This window comes from Chinchilla lanigera, unplaced genomic scaffold (genome assembly GCF_000276665.1).
Source record: "Chinchilla lanigera isolate Chin_1 unplaced genomic scaffold, ChiLan1.0 scaffold00001, whole genome shotgun sequence".
Taxonomy (NCBI): domain Eukaryota; kingdom Metazoa; phylum Chordata; class Mammalia; order Rodentia; family Chinchillidae; genus Chinchilla; species Chinchilla lanigera.
The window spans coordinates 14,139,616-14,157,539 of NW_004955402.1; the positions used below are offsets into that span (position 1 = coordinate 14,139,616).

Below are 17,924 nucleotides of genomic sequence, written 5' to 3' on the forward strand. Positions count from 1 at the left end.
TAAAAGAAAAATTTTAGTTTCAGAATATAGACAGTCTATATGGAAATGCCAAATTTGGTAGAAAGCTACTGGTAAAGTTATTCTTCATACTAGGTATCAAAGGAGTAAGGTAATTTTTGTCACCACCAATTAAAAACTTTTACGAAATAGGATTGTTATAAAACAATTAAACCTTGCAAATGCACCAGTCTCCAGGAAGAAAGTCCTGGAGGAAATTCTGCTTATTAAAATTGCAATTTTAGTTTCCATTAAAAGGAGAATAAGACAACAGAAGATGGGATGGCAAGACAAATTATTTCTTAATGTCAGCTGAGCTTATTTCAAATGAGATAACGTATCTACACCAGGTTGGGTTCAGTACAATTTTGTCTCTTCAACTCATTTATCTAATTCAGTCATCTTGATTATAGCCTCATGGACTTCATTTTCAGAGAAAGAGTTCTGTAACAAACAGCCTACACAACATGCTGATTACTGAACAGTTAATTCTAATTAACTTGGGCATGGCAAGAGAATTTTGATAAAGTCCTAGAATACAAATATAGTCTGCTTATACTGGACTAACTTACATAAAAACCCACAGCACAGTCTCCAGACAAAACAAGAGAGTCAAAGAGATCTAATTTAAAGAAACAAATGAGAAAATTAAAATCACAAATAATTTATTCTTCGTTAGAGTTGATACAGTTTTAAATAGCAACAAAGTACACAGTGGTGGAAAATTGGCACAGAATCTCTCAGCATTTCAATCACAATAAGGCTGTCCATGCTTTATCTGTTCAAACTTGATGTCCATTTTCTACTGGACAAGTTGAAAAAGACCCTATTCTGACCTTAGGACACACACATTCTCTCTCTCTCTCTCATACACACAAAGAAACACATTGAAATTCCCACTTCTGATTACAGTATGTCAAGAACACTATGTTCTGCTTATTCAAATTTATGGCACCCCTTCTGTTTTGTTTCCAGTTAGAAGTGGGAAAAACCCATTCAACTACAAAGAATACATCTTATTCCCTGGGCACAGGCAACTGTGATGAAAATAGCAACTTACCTTTGGGCTAGATGTTTTCAGATTATGCTTAAGTAACTGTGGTTAGAAATTTCTGAATGCATGCTTTCCTGCCCAATGCATTATCCCTGAATTTAACTAAATAATCAGGCACAGGACAGTCTCAAATAACGATTAAATATGTCACGCTTATACACAAGGAAATCTAAAATGCAACCTCTACGCTTTTAATATAGATCAGAATAAATCTCATCAATAAGCCTTATACTAACCATTTCTTTGGGTTATATTAACCAACATAAAAAAGGGAAAAAAATATGAGTGTCCCTTTATAATGGCATTACTTCCAGTTAAGAAAGCTGAAATAAAGGTCTGTAAAGTCTCCTGAATAACTATCTTATTATATAAACCAATTATCCTTCTGCTGTAAAAAATAAAATTACTGGATCAATGTTGACTCTTCTTTAGTATTATTTATAAAACTTTTTTTGGTATTATTTACTAAGTCTTCTGATTACTCAGACAAGACAAAACAAACACTCTGTTTTCGGTTATTGCTATTTCAGGAAAGGATTACCATTCTGTTCACAAGAAACTGTTACTAAGGATTCTTCAGATCCAACAAAAAGTAATTCTTATTGCCTTGCATTTTAAAACAGTATTATAAATGATCTTTATAAAAAGGTTTTAATCCACAAAACTGGAAGGCTTTTTAAAAAATGTCTTTACTCAAAACAGTATCACAGTGCCCTTCGTTATCTGATAAAGAGATTTAAGTTTCCTCTATAAGAACATGACAGTGGACGTATGGTGTGCTTTTGTCTTCTCCCTCACCTTTATCTTCATAGTACACCATTTGGAGACCAAAACAATCAGACATCTACAACACTTCAGTCCACATTAATAGAGGATTTCTGATTCTGTCCAGTGTGTAGTGTACCGCCTTGCATATTCACATGAAATAAACATAATATACAAAATATTGCTGCTGTAAAAAGTGTACATTCCCCTCTCCCCCTTACAAAAGAATCTGTGGAAAAGTATTAAATTCCCTTAACCTTCATAAACATACAAAGCTGTTCACACCTTTCCGTCGTAACAGTCCATTTGAAACACAGTTCCAAAATCACTGCAAATTGGTTATGTCATTGCATTTTCTGTCCAATGTTGCCATCTAGAGTAGAAATGTGAAATCAAGAGTATTTCTGAGCTACTAAAGCCTTTTACAACTAAACCACAAAGGCTGCTTAAAGATGAAGCAGCCACTTATCCACAAGATTTTTCCAGAAACTAGATGGAATGGAAGGATCTCTTCACAGGGAGGCGGCCACAGTGCTGAGGTGACAAGATGGCTGCTAGTAAGTACTGGCTATTGGAATGTAAGCACTCTTTCACTGCTGGTAATTGCCATACTGTCCCTGAAAGACAAATGTAAAAAAAAGATTAGATAATAGTCTGAGCTAAATTAATTAGCATAGAAAATTACAAGTAATTTTAACACTGTCACGTAACAAAAGCAAATGGACCTCCCACCAACAAAACTTTTTATTTATTCAAGTACACAACATCATTCTTCTGATATTATTGATCGCAAATGGATTTATAATCCAAAATATACAAGGGTTTGGCAAATGAGCCTAGAACAGTAGCTGGCACACAGTGAGAATTTGGTGGATTTGGTTGAACTAAATTAAGCAGTGATGAGTGAGAAGTTCTAGTTGCACATGTTGACATGGTACATACTAATGTATAAGTTATACCCCAGTGTAACAACTTTGTGGGTAGTCAGCTTGTTATAATTACTATTACAAATGAACATCAAGGGTTTTGAGATGAATGGCAATTGAGAGTGGAAAGATAATTGAGAAAGAAAAGTTAAAGAGTCTTCTGATCAAACAAAAGAAGTTGTGCTTTTCCCTGAGGCCAACAAAGTACAGGTATTCAGTGGAGGTATTTGGATAGCAGTATCAAATCAAGGGAAGTCTATTTTTCTGGGTTTTAATAAGGCAGACCTCAAGAGCTGATGGCTGACAGATGGGAAAGTGAATAATGTCCAGTAACTATCTGTGAAGGTTGGTTTCAGAAGAGAAGGAAAAATCTTCTCCTCTAAAATAGAAGAAGCCAGGCCTGGTGGTGCACACCTGTAATCCCAGTACTCTGGGAGGCTACTTGCAGGAGGAATGCAGGTTTAAGCCCCACCCCCGACAACTTGGCAACTTAGTGAGACTCTATCTCAAAATAAAAAATTACATTAAATTAAAATGGGCTTCAGGGACAACACTCTAGTGCCCTCAAATGTGCACGCATCCAACTTGGTCAGGTGGAGTATGCATGTTTACATTTCTAACTCGCACAAATGAAAGGCTGTAAACACTGAAGGGGGTGGTGCTGGGGGGGTAGCTCAGTGCCAAGGCTCTGGGTTCCATCCCTAGTATTGCAAAAAACTAAAAATAAAACAGAAGAGAAATGGTACATCCTAGAAAATCCGTATTTTATTAAAATTTTAAGTGTTTATATAATTAGCTAATTGTTCCCTTCAGCTAAATTTCTCCAAGTCACAGTAATATGACTCAAGAAAATACATTCCAGAGATGAAATACTTCCACGCCATAAGAAACAGTTCCCTGAAAGCTTACATTTCCACAGTAGATACACATGACAATCTGTGGAATATCTCCATGTATATTAAAAAATATTGTACTGTTCTTGAAATACAATTAGGCTATCTTACATAACATACTCTACATAGTTACATTCAGCTAAATTTCAAGTCAATACTCACCCTGAAGTATACATGGGTAAAACTATAACATATCTAGGATTTGCTCTAACATAGAGTAATATCTCAGCTCACGAACACTTCTGTTTGCAAATAATTTGGTTTGCAATTGAGAAAGCACATTCATCAAAATTTTGCTTCTGTTCACAAACTCTGCAACAGGTGACAAACACAAACACGGCCATCTCCCCCACACAAACACAAAAGGCAGCCATCGTCCCTAAATCATTAGACAAGGTGCTGCAGTAGTATGAAAACAACTGGTGGAAGTGTAGAAGAACCACAGTGGCAAAATGTTAGTGATTGTTGTCTCTTTTTGTATTTCAGATTTCTATAATGAAAAGTTTTTAAAATAAAGGTTAATATATACTACCATATACTACGGCTGAACTTACATCCACTGAAGCTAAATTTAAATTGTAACTTTATTACTAACTTTCTGAGTTTACAAAAGCTTTGAAACTCAGTTTCTTCATCCATGAGATGGGAGAGTAGCATCTTCACTCTGGGTCATAATTCTTTTCTGTTAATGGCTACATGAATTCTCACCCCATTTTCTATTATACTAACAGAAAAAAGGTCATGAGAAAGTTTTCAGAATTATAAGGGCAGCATGACATGTGCCTACAGTCCCAGCTACTTGGGAGGCAAGAGGACAGCTTGAGCCCCGGAGTTTGACACTGTCTCATACAGACACATACACACACACACACACACACACACACACACACACACAGAGTCCCTCAGTGCTGGAAGGAAACGCTTCCCCACAGAATGTGTAAAGTGCGATGTCAACGATGAAAGTGGGCTGCACATATCCACGATGGGGAAGAAGAGAGGTTAAGAACCGCTGTGCCAGAGACATTTAAGACGTAGCTTATCTACGGTACTATGAACTACTTGAGGACGGGGCCAGGTCTCATCCATGCCTCCTCCCTAAGTATGGAAAGGTGACTGACAGAACTCTTCAGAGATGTGCCCAAGTATATCCAAGTAATTATGAGCATTTATAGAACACATGTTCAACACCATAAAAATTGAAGAACACCTAAGATTTAGAAATGACTAAAGTATAATTATAGAATAGAAGATAAAGTTTACAATAGTTCAGAAAGGAAAAGAAAAGCATAGGCTAAAATAATTAGAAATACAGAGTCACAAAAAGTAGTGCACACTTCAGGAAAAAAAGCTTGTATAAATATTTTAATACTTTTATCTATGGGGCACCCTAGAGGATGTTGAGTATCACAGAAAACTCACTACACTGTTGGCCCTTAGACAAGAAATTGAAAATGCATGTGCAGCAATCTCCATGGTATTTTGACCAAGGTTACCTAAAAGCAGCATACTAATAAATGTCTGGAGGCTAATGGCCACCACTTTGAGCACTTCTTCCTATTGTAGAGGCCAAAGGTAACTTGTATTAATCTCATGATGTCTCTATAAATTTAGTATTAAAATATTTATGCAAGTTTTTCTTTTCCTGAAGAGCGCATACTTTTTTTGGTGAACTCTATTTCAGAAAACGTGGAAGCTTTAAGGAAACAGATTTGGATAGCAGAGAAAAAGGAACAATTAAAACAGAAGGAATAGGTAAAGTGGAGAGTAAAAAAATATAGAATGCTTAGGGAAGTAAAAAGTGAAAAAGAATGTACAATTATGAGTAGAAGCTAATAATTTTTTTGTAAGACGGAGCTCGAAAAAAAAAAAAGCTTGAGAAAATGAAGAATAAGAAGCCCAGCTAATACTAACAATAGTTAACCCTTAACACATCTTAATAACTAAGACATTACCAAGTGTCAGATATTGTACTAAGACATTTGTGCCCATCTGTAAACGCTACAGTAACTATTTCCATTTTACAGATAAAAAATTGAGGTACTGAAAGTTAAGTAACTTGACCAAGCTGAATCACACTGCTAGGAACAAACGAAATCACAATCAAGCGAAAACGTGTCGCTGTGCATCTGAAACCATTACAAAAATTCTAGGGTGGTATGGGGCTGTAAGGCCAGGTTTTGGGAGTCAATTTCTAATACTAACTTTTCCACTAACAGTCTTGCTGATCCTGGACACAGAGTTACCTAACTTTTCTTGACATTCATTTTTCTCATCTGACAAGGAAGGATGAATATAATCCCTCACTTCAAAAAGTTTTTCAAGGAAATAAAATGAAAATGCTTTGCGAACTACTTAAGTACTCAATAATATTGACGGCAACATGGTACAGGAGTTCCCCCATACCCACAGGGGACACATTCCAAGCCCCCTAGAGGAAACACAGATAGTACTGAGCCCTACATATATACTATTTTTTTCTTACATGTATGTACTGACGATAAAGTTTAATTTGTTAATTAGGCACAGTAAGATATTAACAGCAATAAGATAATAATTGTAACAATATACTATAACAGAGGCTATGTGTATGCAGTCTCTCTCTCTCTCTCTCTCTCTCTCTCTCTCTCTCTCTCTCTCTCTCAAAAATGTTAATACAAATACTTTCAGACTGCAGGAAATGGAAACAGCAGACAGCAGGGGGACCGACACACAGGGAACAGAGCATGAGCTCCTGTGATCGTGACTTGTCGCCCAGCCCAGCACTCCTAGCTCAGTCATCCTGTGTGACTCATTCCAGCACTCTAACCCTCAGTTTGTTTCTTCTGGTTTTTTAAATTACAAAATCTCTCTGACGAGAGTGTCAATTAGTAAGAAAGCAAGAAGATGCAACGGAAAATCCTGCCATGATGCAGAAAGCAATGGAAACGGTCTAAACCAAGAAAGTCAAAGGGGGTTAGAAAGCAGTGGATCAACTGAAGAGCTTTTCAAGAAGGAAGATCAACAAATTTATTACATGGGGGAGGAAGAAAGGAGGGCTTAAATAACAAATATGGTATTTGTCATTCTAGCTCGATAGTACAGGAAGAAGAAACATGTTTGGTTAGGAAAAAACTATGACTTTTTCACTTTGTTATGGTTATGTTGAATATATATGATAAAAATAAGGGCACATCTGCTTTTCAGAAGGGTGATTCAGTCTATAAAGAGAGATTTGGGATTTCTGAAGCCATGAATAAATGAGGCTGTCTAGGTAGAATGTAATGAATGAGAACATTTCCAACTAGAAACCTAAACAATATCAAGCATCTTTCTTTTATTCCATGTATCTATCTATTCAGTTAAGTCTTAACATTATTTGTTCACAATAATTTTTAAGAAGTTGTTTTACTCTCTATTCTTGTGATTTCCATTGAAACCTCCAAAGTAACTAATGGCTTTACTCATACTTCTTATTCACTAATATTTGCTGGTAATGTGTTATGTTCCACTAGGTGACTGATAATCAACAGCAATAAAAACAAAGCAATTGTCTTTAAAGAACCTACACTAGGACGTGCAAGAATGACAGTAAACAACTACTAAATAACCTATCATTACTCTCAACTATCCTAAGCATTTGAAACAAGTGTATCAAGGACACTGGACAGCAGTAACAAAGGACAGCAGCCCCTGAGAAATGGAGAACAAATGAGGTACGCTCTCTGGTTTCCACAGCTTACTGACTTGACAGTTTCAGGCTGCAATGCATGGAGGGGTCCTGAGGCTAAGTCCACCAGATGCTCTGAATTAAGGAGATGAAGCTTAGAGCTCGGGAAAAAAGATAACTAGTGTTAACAGGACAGAGTACCACCAAAGAATGACTTGCTGTGCAGGGATGTGCAGATTTGCAGAACTTTCCTCAAGTGTTCAACATAGTACTGATATGTAAATGCACACAGGAAATACCCAGGATGAGGGCTGTAGGAAAAGGTTGGAAACACTACTTGGTGTTCACCTGGAACAGAAAATAATGTTTATTTCCTCTTACCAGCCAGAGTGAAAAAGCTTTATGATTCAAAGGGGAACTGGGTATTCAGAGATTATTGCACATACAGAGGAAAAAATATGACCCATAATGAAGAGGAAAAGAGATTAATCAAAACTGATGCAAAAATGGCATGGATGCTAGAATTAGCAAAAAAAAAAAAAGATATTAGAAGTTATATTTTTATTTCATACGCTCAAACAATTTAAGGTGAGACATGAAAAGATAAAAAAAGACCCAAATCAAACTTCTGGAAATGAAAATTACAATGACTGACATGAAAAATATCTTGAAAGGATTATAAACAGACTAAACAATCAATGAAAAGCCTAAGAACTTCAAGCCACAGCAATAGCCAAGCTGATACAGTAAGAAACACAATAAAAATAAATAAATCAAAACAAAACAAAAAACTCAAGAGAATAAGTGAGCCACAGGACAAATTCAAAGAGCCAAATATGAGTAACTGAAGTTAAAGAAGAAAGAAAGGAGTATGGTGTAAAAATAGGAAAAACATTCAGCCCAAAATTTTCCTACTTAGATGGAAACTATGAAGCCACATATGTAAGAAGCTCAACACATTCTAAGCATATGAAATATGGAGAAATCTACACCCAGGCATGGTCCAGTTATAATTTGAGCGAACTAAAATGACTTTTTGGTCAAACCATTGGATAAAGGAAAATCCCAAAAGTTGCTAGAAAAAAAAATAAAGACATGCTAAAAAGAAGATAACAAACATTTCCTTGGAAAATATGTGAAGAAGATGACACTGCAGAAACACCATTAGTTAAGGTTGGATGAAATACACCCAGATCATAACTTATGCTCCTTGTCATGCAATTTTACACTACCCATGCCAGGTTTTGAAGTACCAAAAGAAAAAGATGTGTCAACCTAGAACGGTACACCTAAAAAAAAAATGGTAAAATAAACATGTATTCAGACATGGAAAAGCTGAAAGAATTTATCACCAGAAGATGTAGATTTCAGAAATGTTAACAGTTCTTTAGGTGAAGGAAACTGACACCTACTGAAAATACAGATCTACACATAGGAATAATTAGAATACTGTACTGAAAACCGTAACTAGGTAAAAAAAAATAGTTTCTTCAGTATTATTTAAATAATTACAAAATACAACTGTTTTTTAAAGATAAATTCCACATATTGTAGGGTATATAGGATCTGTAAGTAAAATTTGTAAAAACACAGTTAAGAAACAAAAAGTAGATTACATTATACATGAAGTGACACAGTATCACTTGAAGGCACTAATACATACTACATAGAAAAATCATGGATGTATTCTGCCAAGTGAAAGAAACAAAACACCATACATCGTATGAGACTATTTACCTTCAATGTCCACAATAAGCAAAACCATTAAGATAGAAAGTAAACTACCTGTTGCCTAGGGGTGGGAATTTGGGGGAAGTGAATGACAAGTACAGTTTCTTTTTCAGACGGTGAAATATTCTAATCTGAGATTGTGCTGATGGCTGCACAACTTGTGAATGTACTATACACCTCTGATATGACACACACAGAAATGTGCATTGCATGTATGTGAATTATGTCACAGTAAAGCTGACTCTTTAAAATCAAGTAAAGCAGAAAAAAACAACAGAAACCAGATGGGGCAAAAAATTGAGATGATGTACTTAAGTCATATCTATAATCATATTATCCATAATGTCAGAAAAGCTATTCAAAGGCAGACTGACAGGCTGAATAAAAAAAGTATGACTCAACTATATGATGCCTACATGTAAGGTAATTTAAACATAAAAATAAAAGTAAAAGAATGAAAATATATACCACTCCAACACTAACCCAAAGAAAGAAGGAATGGGTATTTAATACCAAAGTAGATTTCAGAGGAAATATAACCAGGGATAATGAAGCAATGATAAAGGAAGAAATGCATCAGAAAGACTTTAAAGTCCTGGAAACATGTACCTTACAAATGTAGCACCAAAATACATAAAAATGAATGGGGCAAATGCCTAACTGTAACACTTTCTCAATAATTAATATTATAGGTAGAAAATCGGCTAGGTCATATAAGACCTAACATTACCAACCAACTTCATCTAACTGACATTTCTAAAATACCCTTATAGACTACATTCTGAGCCATGAAACAAATGTCAATAAATACAAAAGAATCCAACCCCTAATAAATGTGTTCCATTATAATGATGAAATTAACAAACAGTAATAATAGAAAAATAAGTAGGAAATCTCCAAACAGTTAAAATCAAATTACACACTTCTAAGTAAATCTTGGGCAAAAAAAAAAAATCAGAATGTAGTTTGACCCACTAAAAATGAGAACAGAACATATTAAAATCTGTGGACTGCAGCTTGAGAGCACTTACAAGAAACACCCATATTAAAAAGGCCTTGAATCAATGGAGCTGCAGCTCCCACCTTAGGAAAGTAGAGAAAGAAGAGCAGACGAAACTTAATCAAGGAGAAGAAATAATGAAGATCTGTCAGAAAGAAACAGAAGAGCACATGGGCATATGAAAACCAATACAACAAAAAGCTGGCTCCTAGAAAAAAATCAACAGAGATAAAAACTAGTCGGATTAATGAGGAGAAGGACAGAAATTACCAATATCAGAAATGAGAGAAGTAATATCACTACTGATTCTAGACATACTAAATGGGCAACAAATTACTCAACAACAAGGATAAAATGAATAAATCTCTTGAAGGAAATAAGCATTTGCCCAAGAAGAAATAGATAAGCTAAGTATACTTATAATTAACAAAGACATTAAAATTTTAATTCAAAACTTTCTAATTCAGGGGCTGGGGATGTAGCTCAAGGGCACAGCGCCTGCCTGGCAAGCACAAGGTCGTGAGTTCAATACCCAGTACCAAAAAACCAAACAAAAAACAAAAAAAAACTTTCTAATTCGAAACACTCCAAGCCCAAACTGACTGGTGAATTATACCAAGCATTTCAGAAAGGATATTACCAACTTCATGCCAGTTCTTCCAGAATACTGAAGGGCAAATTCTTCTCAATTTACCTTAACACTAACATTAACACCTTAAAAGCAAAACCAAGGACATTATGAGAAAAGAAAACTTAAGTCCAATATTTCTCATGAAAATACATGGAAAAATTCTTAATAAAATTTTAGCTAATCAAATCCAACTCATAAAAAGGATACCAACTGAAGTTTATCCTAGGTACGCTAAGTTAGTTTAAAACTTGAAAATCAAACAATGCAATTCAGTAACTACAAAAAGAAACTCATGACCCCCAATAGGTAAGGAAAAGGTCATTTGATAAAATCCGTTCTTTCATGATAAAAATTTTCAGTAAACTAAGAATATCATACCTGATACAGGATCTCTACAACTCTGCAAACTAATTTCTCATATAAGGAAGTCTGATGACCTTCTCCTATGATCAGAAAAAAAGACCAAGATGTCCACTCTCACTGTTTTTATTTAACATTATTATTGGAGTTTTTCGTTGAGGCAGAAGACAGAGGAGGGATGGGCGAGTGCTTCAATCAGAAAAGTGACAATATGATTTCTACACAGAAAACTCTTTGCAATCTAAAAAAAAAGCCTACTAGATGTAATTATTAATAAGGTTACAGTTTTGAGAAACTGTAAACTATTTTTATACAAAAATAATATGTATGTACTAGCAACTAACCATTAAACAGTAAAATTTAAAACTTTTTCAACAACAAAAATGTATAATATTTATGGGATAAATTTGACAGAAGCTGTGAAGACCTGTATGTTGAAAACACTGCTGACAAATTTTAAGGGAAGATGACATAGGCTGACAGACTCACTAATATCATGACAATTCTCCCCAAACTGATATAATACACTCAAGGCCATTCCAATGAAAATTCTAGTAGGCTTTCAAGTATAAATTCACAAATTAACTCTAAAATCCACATGTGGATTTTATTTACAGTGCTGAAACAACTCTGATAAAGGGAAAACAAAGTTGGAAAATTAACACTCCCTGTTTTCGACACTTATTATAGAACTACAGTAAGAAGATAATTTAGTAAAGATACTCTTGAAAAAATTAGTTATCTATTCAAAAGGAAAAAACATACAAACTTTCAATTCATACTTTGACCTTTTTGACTCATATTCAAAAATTAAATTGGGTAACAAAAATAAATGCAAAATATGAAAATACAGACTTTCTAGAGGCAAGGAGAGGAGAAACCTCTCAACCTACTATAAGGTTAATATTAACAACTTAAAAGCTTACCTTTGTAATCTTGAGTTAGGTAAAGAATTCTTACATACAATACAAAGAGCATGATCCATCAGAGAAAAACCTGATAAACTAAATTTCATCAAAATTTCACATTTCTTCTCTTTAAAAAAGTGAGAAGGGAAAATATATGCAAATCATATATTTAATGAAGGAAATAATGTAGGCTATATATATAAAGACCTCAGCACTCAACAAGAAAATAATGAACCCAGTTTAAAATGCAGAAAAAGATTGAACAAAAACCTCAGAAAAGATACATAGATGGTAATATGCACAGGAGAGGATAGTCAACATCATTAATCCTTAAGAATATACAAATCAGAATCATAAATCATAAGCTACTGTGACACACCTAATAAAAAAGCTAAAATTGAAGATTAATGAAGTACTGGCAAAAAGACAGGAGAAATGGACTACTGGTGGGGTTGCAAAATGATAGAACTACTTTGGAAAATACTTTGGCAGGTTCTTCAGTTAAGTACCATACGATCCATTCCTAGGTATTCTGTCAAGAAAAATGAAAGCACATGTCTGCAGAGACTTGCACATGGATATTCAGAGCACTTTACCTCTAACAGCCCCAACAAGAAACCCAAATGGCCATTCATAGATGAATGTGTGAATTCTGGTCATACAACTGAATACCAGTCAGCAACAAAGAATTACTGATATATACAATATGAATAAATATCAAATAATTACACAGTGAAAGAAGCCCAACAAAACCGTAACATACTATATGATCCAATTATATAAAATTCTTGAAACTTAAACTATAGTGGCAGCAGAACAGTGGTTATCAGTGATGGCAAGAGTGTTAAGGCAAGGTGGGTATTTCAGTATTTTGGTTCTGATCATGGCTTCACAGCTGGACACAGAGTCAAAGTACATCAAACTGTACACTTTTAACATACAATTTATTGTATATAAATTAAGTACCAATAAAGCTGTTTAAAGTATAAAAAAGGAAAGGAAAAGGGTATAAATACATTAGAGATCTGAACAAGTGTGGCAGGAAGCATTGTGGGTACAGAAGAATTTCAGGCAGAAGAGGGACCAGTAGATATGAAGGGTCTGAGGTAGAAATTTGGTGTTTGTAAGGAAGAACTTCTAAGCCAAAGTGACTGAAGCAGGGTCGATGCAGGCAGCAAATGGTGGGAATATAAATCTTAGAGCCAGGTGGTGCAGGAGGAGGTGGGAGCAGGCCAGCTATATCCTTGTAGCCCATTGAGACTGAAGTCACCACAAGGTTTCAAGCAAACAGGTGGCATAATCTGGTTACTGTTTCTAACACATTCCCGTCAGCTTGAACCACTGGTGGTACAAATGGCTCTAAACATCTTTATGAGTCTTTTTAATTAGAAAATTAATAAAAAGCTGCCTGAGTAGACTCAAATTCCTAGGAACTTTTAGAGACTGGAATAACAATGGTGAAAAGGGAAGGAAATTGTGTAAAAATTCTACAAAGTGTCACGCACTGTTATACAGCACTAAAAAGTCTCCAAAGGCTCCATACCAATACCAGTCCAAGTCCCCAAATCTGGTTTGCAAGTCTTTCAAATCTGACCCCAACATCTCTCTCAATTTTGGCCTCTGTGTCCACATGCATCTGCTTTACTGAACCTCAGACCTCAACACTAGCCCTCTCCTGAATAGGATAACCTCCTTTTTCCACCTGACTTCTCTCACCTGGCTAATACTGACCCATCCATGGGGCTAGTGTACTACCTCTCTCACACACACTCAGGCAATACCTCACAAGGAATATCTTCTCTTATCTAAGTTTGAAGCTCCTTCCACATAAATCTTTACTTTCTTCAGCCAAGTGCTTATTGCACCGTATCATTGCTTTACTTGTCTGACTCCATCTAGACTCAAGTTCACAAAGGCTGAGGCCATGTCTCTGGTATGTCCCCAGTCTTAGCATAGTCGATAGCATATAACTGTTGCTCACTGAATGGTCTGAGGTTAAGCAGATTTAGAAATATACCGACTTAAAAAGAAAAAGGGCCAGTTTAGTCCATGACATACTAAAGCTGAGGGAATGGCAAAACATCTAAAGAGAGAAGTTCCACACATGATGGAACAGAGATAAAATTGGGTTGAGAAGGGCAGGTTAAAGATAAGCATAAAGCAGGATGACTTAGAAATTAGAAAAACACAGGTGCTATTTGGGTAAAAGAAACTGCAAGAAAAAATAAAAAACTGATATAGTTTAGATGTGGTTTGTTGCCTAAATGTTCCTGGGCTGTAGCTTGGTCCCTTAGTGGGGCAATGTCGAGTGGTGAATCCTTCAAGACATAGGGGCCTAGGTAAGTCATGCGGGTAACAGTCTCAGAAGAGATTAATGCAGGTCTTGTAAAACTAGATTAGTTCCTTATAAGGAAGCCTTGAACTTCCTATGAATAATCCCTCTTCTACATGTGATTGTATCCATGCCATTGTGATGCTGCCCTCATGAGGCCCTCACCAGAGCCGAACAGATTCTGGCATTACATTCCTTAATCTCTAAAATTGTGAGCTAACAAACCTCTTTTCTTTTTATAAAGTATTTAGCCTCAGGTATTCGGGTTTAGCAATACAAAATTAACTAAGATAAAAATGAATCATTGTAAATGCAAGAGGAACAAAACCGCAGAGTCCTATGAAGCTAAAGACTCAAGAATGAAAAAAGAGTATACTATCAAATGCTACCAGAAGATCAAGACAGCAGCTCTACAACCCACAGGGATCACGTCTCTTTCACTTATTTAGGACCGAATATAATACCTAGCACATGTGTAAAATTAACAAGTATTTGTTCAACAGGAAAATACAGTGGACCCTTGACTTACAAATTCACTCCTGAGGGCTGGTTGTAACTCAAACTGTCAACTGAAGGCTCATGCTCCTCTACACAGACTTCTAAGTCTTTCCTGTACACAGCAGTCTCAGTGTTCTTAGAGAGACACTGGCCCAGGATTTCTCAATTAAGGCGATACAGGAAAGGACACTGTAATGTTCCTTCCAGAATTCTTTAAGGATTAAATCTGTATCTGAGACCATCTGGGAGCACAGGTGGCCAACATTCAGAACATAACTCAAGACTTTGGTCTTAAGTTAAAACTAAGATTCCAATCATAACCCAAGTTGTCTGTCTGTCAGGCTGGTCACATATATAACTTCATATAACTCTGTATGAATAGAGTATTACTCTTTGAAATTTAGCGTGCAGATCAGAATGAGCCTACATTTTATCTGTTCAGAAATACTGCCCTCAGATACTCATTAGCCAAGGTTAGCTTTACTTCTAAAACTTCTGCCTGGTCTTTTTTGTTCTAGTGTATTACTCATCTATCCTTATTCTTTTTATCCCAATCTTTCATATCACCATTGCCTTTCCTTTAAAAGAAGTGGAGGAAAAGAAGTCGTAGCCCGGAGAAAAGGTTAAGAAAAGAACCGTCCATGCCTCACATTCTGTTTATTACTGTATCTGAGGTGTTCCTCAAATTACTTCATCTCCATCAGCCAGGAAGCCCTAATGTACAAATTAAAAGACAGATGCACATTTCAAAATAATCTCTTTTAGGTAGATGAAGTGGTGAACAGACCAAAGTATCCTTACTAGCATCCCACTAAACAAACCCTAAGCCCATCTAAAGGAATCATCATGATAAATCATTTCTTAATTCATTTCCATTGTGAGTCAAGTAGGTCGAGGACATTCATAAAACAATGACCGTGACACAGATTATAAGTCTGAGGAGTTTAGTAAAAAAAAAAAAAAAAGAAGGAACTTAAATAAGTATGAAGATCAAGCAATATAGTTATCTTAGGATGAGATTTACTTCTACGTATTTGAAAGCAGAAAGACAGACAAAGGGGAGAAATAATACTTGAGGTAATGGGTATGTGTATGGAAGCAGCCAACAGAGAATGGAAAGTCTGAATTCAAAGAGGTGGGTAGTCCAGGTGTGAACACAACAGTGTGCTGGATACACAGAGGTTAAGTGGTGAACTAACAGAAGCACTGACACAGGTTAACTCCAAACCCAGTGCGGCAAGGCCAAGTCTTCCGCATAAACCTGGGGAGACTGGAAAAATACTTGTGGAAAGTATGCCTCAGAGTAGGTAGAGAAGAGACAAAGACTGAGAAAATGCTAGTTTCTCACTTCACGTCAGGCTTTACATGCTAGAGCATCTATAATCAAGTATGCTAGCATCCTATCAAAGAAACTTAAAAGCATCACAGCATACCTTTTTTGTGTGTTGTTGATAACAATTGTGCCACAAATAAAGGAACCAAAAAGAAACGTTCAAGTGAAAAATATTTTCCTGTCACTGTGGCATTTCTATAGCTGGTCCCATGACTCACCTGGTCATACCCATAAGGCCTCTGCTGGGGGGCCTGGGGTGGTCCAGGCTGGGTTGGTCTATATCCTCCATACTGCTGACCTTGTCCCTGTGGATAGTTAGGATACTGAGGACCTGGACCACCCTGTGAAGGACCTGTAAAAAGATTGACACAAATAAAAGCTCAGATAAAAATATAATTTCCTCAAACATGAGAAAAGGTTTACAACTCAATGTTATTATATTTTTACATATAAATTAAAAAGAATAGCTTGGTACCTTGATTTTCTCAAATGCTTGGTGAAATAAATTTCAATGGTTTTAACAAAAATAACATGATAAAGCTATTTCAATGTAATTATTGTACTATGCCCTAGCAACTCTAGATGTGTACATGAAAACACGAGTAAAAAAGACTAAAAGAATTGTAAAGCAAGTTAACTCCATGAAGGCAAGAAAATTTATATATACACACATATATGAAGATTAGCTTGTACAAGAGGCAAAAAGAAAAAAAGATGCAGATTCAAAGAAAAATAACAAAACAATTTCTAAATAAAGTTTGGAAATAAACCATAATTGTAGGACTCTAGATTTACATATGTAATCGCTGAAAGAATCATATGAATATACTCTGCATCCACAAACTTATTATCAATGTGTTTTAAAACGGAAACTAAAGATTTAAAAAGCCACAATTGTAAGTGAAAGGCCTGATTCAAAAGGTACATTATGAGATCAATCATCTTTAACAGTCTGCCCACAACAATGATTTCACGCTCCAGAGGCAGCAAGGATTTGGTTTGCTACATGAGAACCACTGTTTTACAGGTCTACTATTGTCTACTGTAAAGAACACTTTATAAGCATAAGCTGAAAGCTTTAAAAGTTAAGTGTCTTCTACATATACTCAAAACTTGCCACAAAAACACTGACTTTAGAGAAAAGTGTCAAAGAAAACAATAAATCTTCAATCTTAAATAAATTATATCATCTGTCACTTAATTATTATATATTCAATTACTAAAAGTAGTTTTTTACTAGAAGAAAGTTAGAAAACTGAAAGCTATGTATATACAAAAAGGAAACTTCTCCTTTAGCATACTGGAGGTTTAACAAAATAGCATTTAAGTACATAAACCAAAATTAAACTGAAATTCTTTTACTCTCTCCCCTGCAAAAATTGTGTTTCTCTTAAGTCAATGTACTCACCTGCTTTAATCACATATTTATGTTTTCATACAAATACAACAAAATCAGAGTATTTATTTATTCAAAGTACAAACAGTAAACAGTCATGAAAGGGAAAATGAAGAAATCCATAGAATATTTCTAACACCACATGTAGACTCAGGGAACATTTTAAATAAACACTGTTATAATACAGGCTAATATAGATTTTCAAAAATAACTCTTCTAAAACCAAATGTTAACTATCTACTGCCATATTTCAAAACATTTCAAAATTTTCTGGTGGACAAAACTGCAATAAGCTATTACCATAGGCCTGCTGCTGTCCTGGATAGCCCTGCTGCCCTGGGTACTGCTGCTGCTGGGGCGGGTAGCCTTGCTGTGGAGGTGGTCCTTGGTAAGCATCTTGCTGTTGGCCATACTGTGAGTTTCCTAATGATAATTGGAGCAGAGGAATAAAACA

The 17,924-nt window shown here is 35.5% G+C and overlaps 1 protein-coding gene across 3 annotated transcripts in view; it reads right to left on the minus strand.

Moving 5' to 3' along the window:
• Positions 1 to 645: 645 nt before the first annotated feature.
• Ss18 (synovial sarcoma translocation, chromosome 18) overlaps positions 646 to 17,924 on the minus strand; it is a 70,207-nt gene continuing 52,928 nt past the window's right edge. For all 3 annotated transcript variants that reach the window (XM_005372727.2, XM_005372726.2, XM_005372728.2), the window contains 3 exons: positions 17,771 to 17,893; positions 16,293 to 16,426; positions 646 to 2,433 (listed from right to left, as the gene is read on the minus strand). In XM_005372727.2, coding sequence (XP_005372784.1) covers positions 2,407 to 2,433; positions 16,293 to 16,426; positions 17,771 to 17,893 — 284 coding nt within the window. In that variant the 3' untranslated portion in view covers positions 646 to 2,406. The remainder of the gene's footprint in view (positions 2,434 to 16,292; positions 16,427 to 17,770; positions 17,894 to 17,924) is intronic.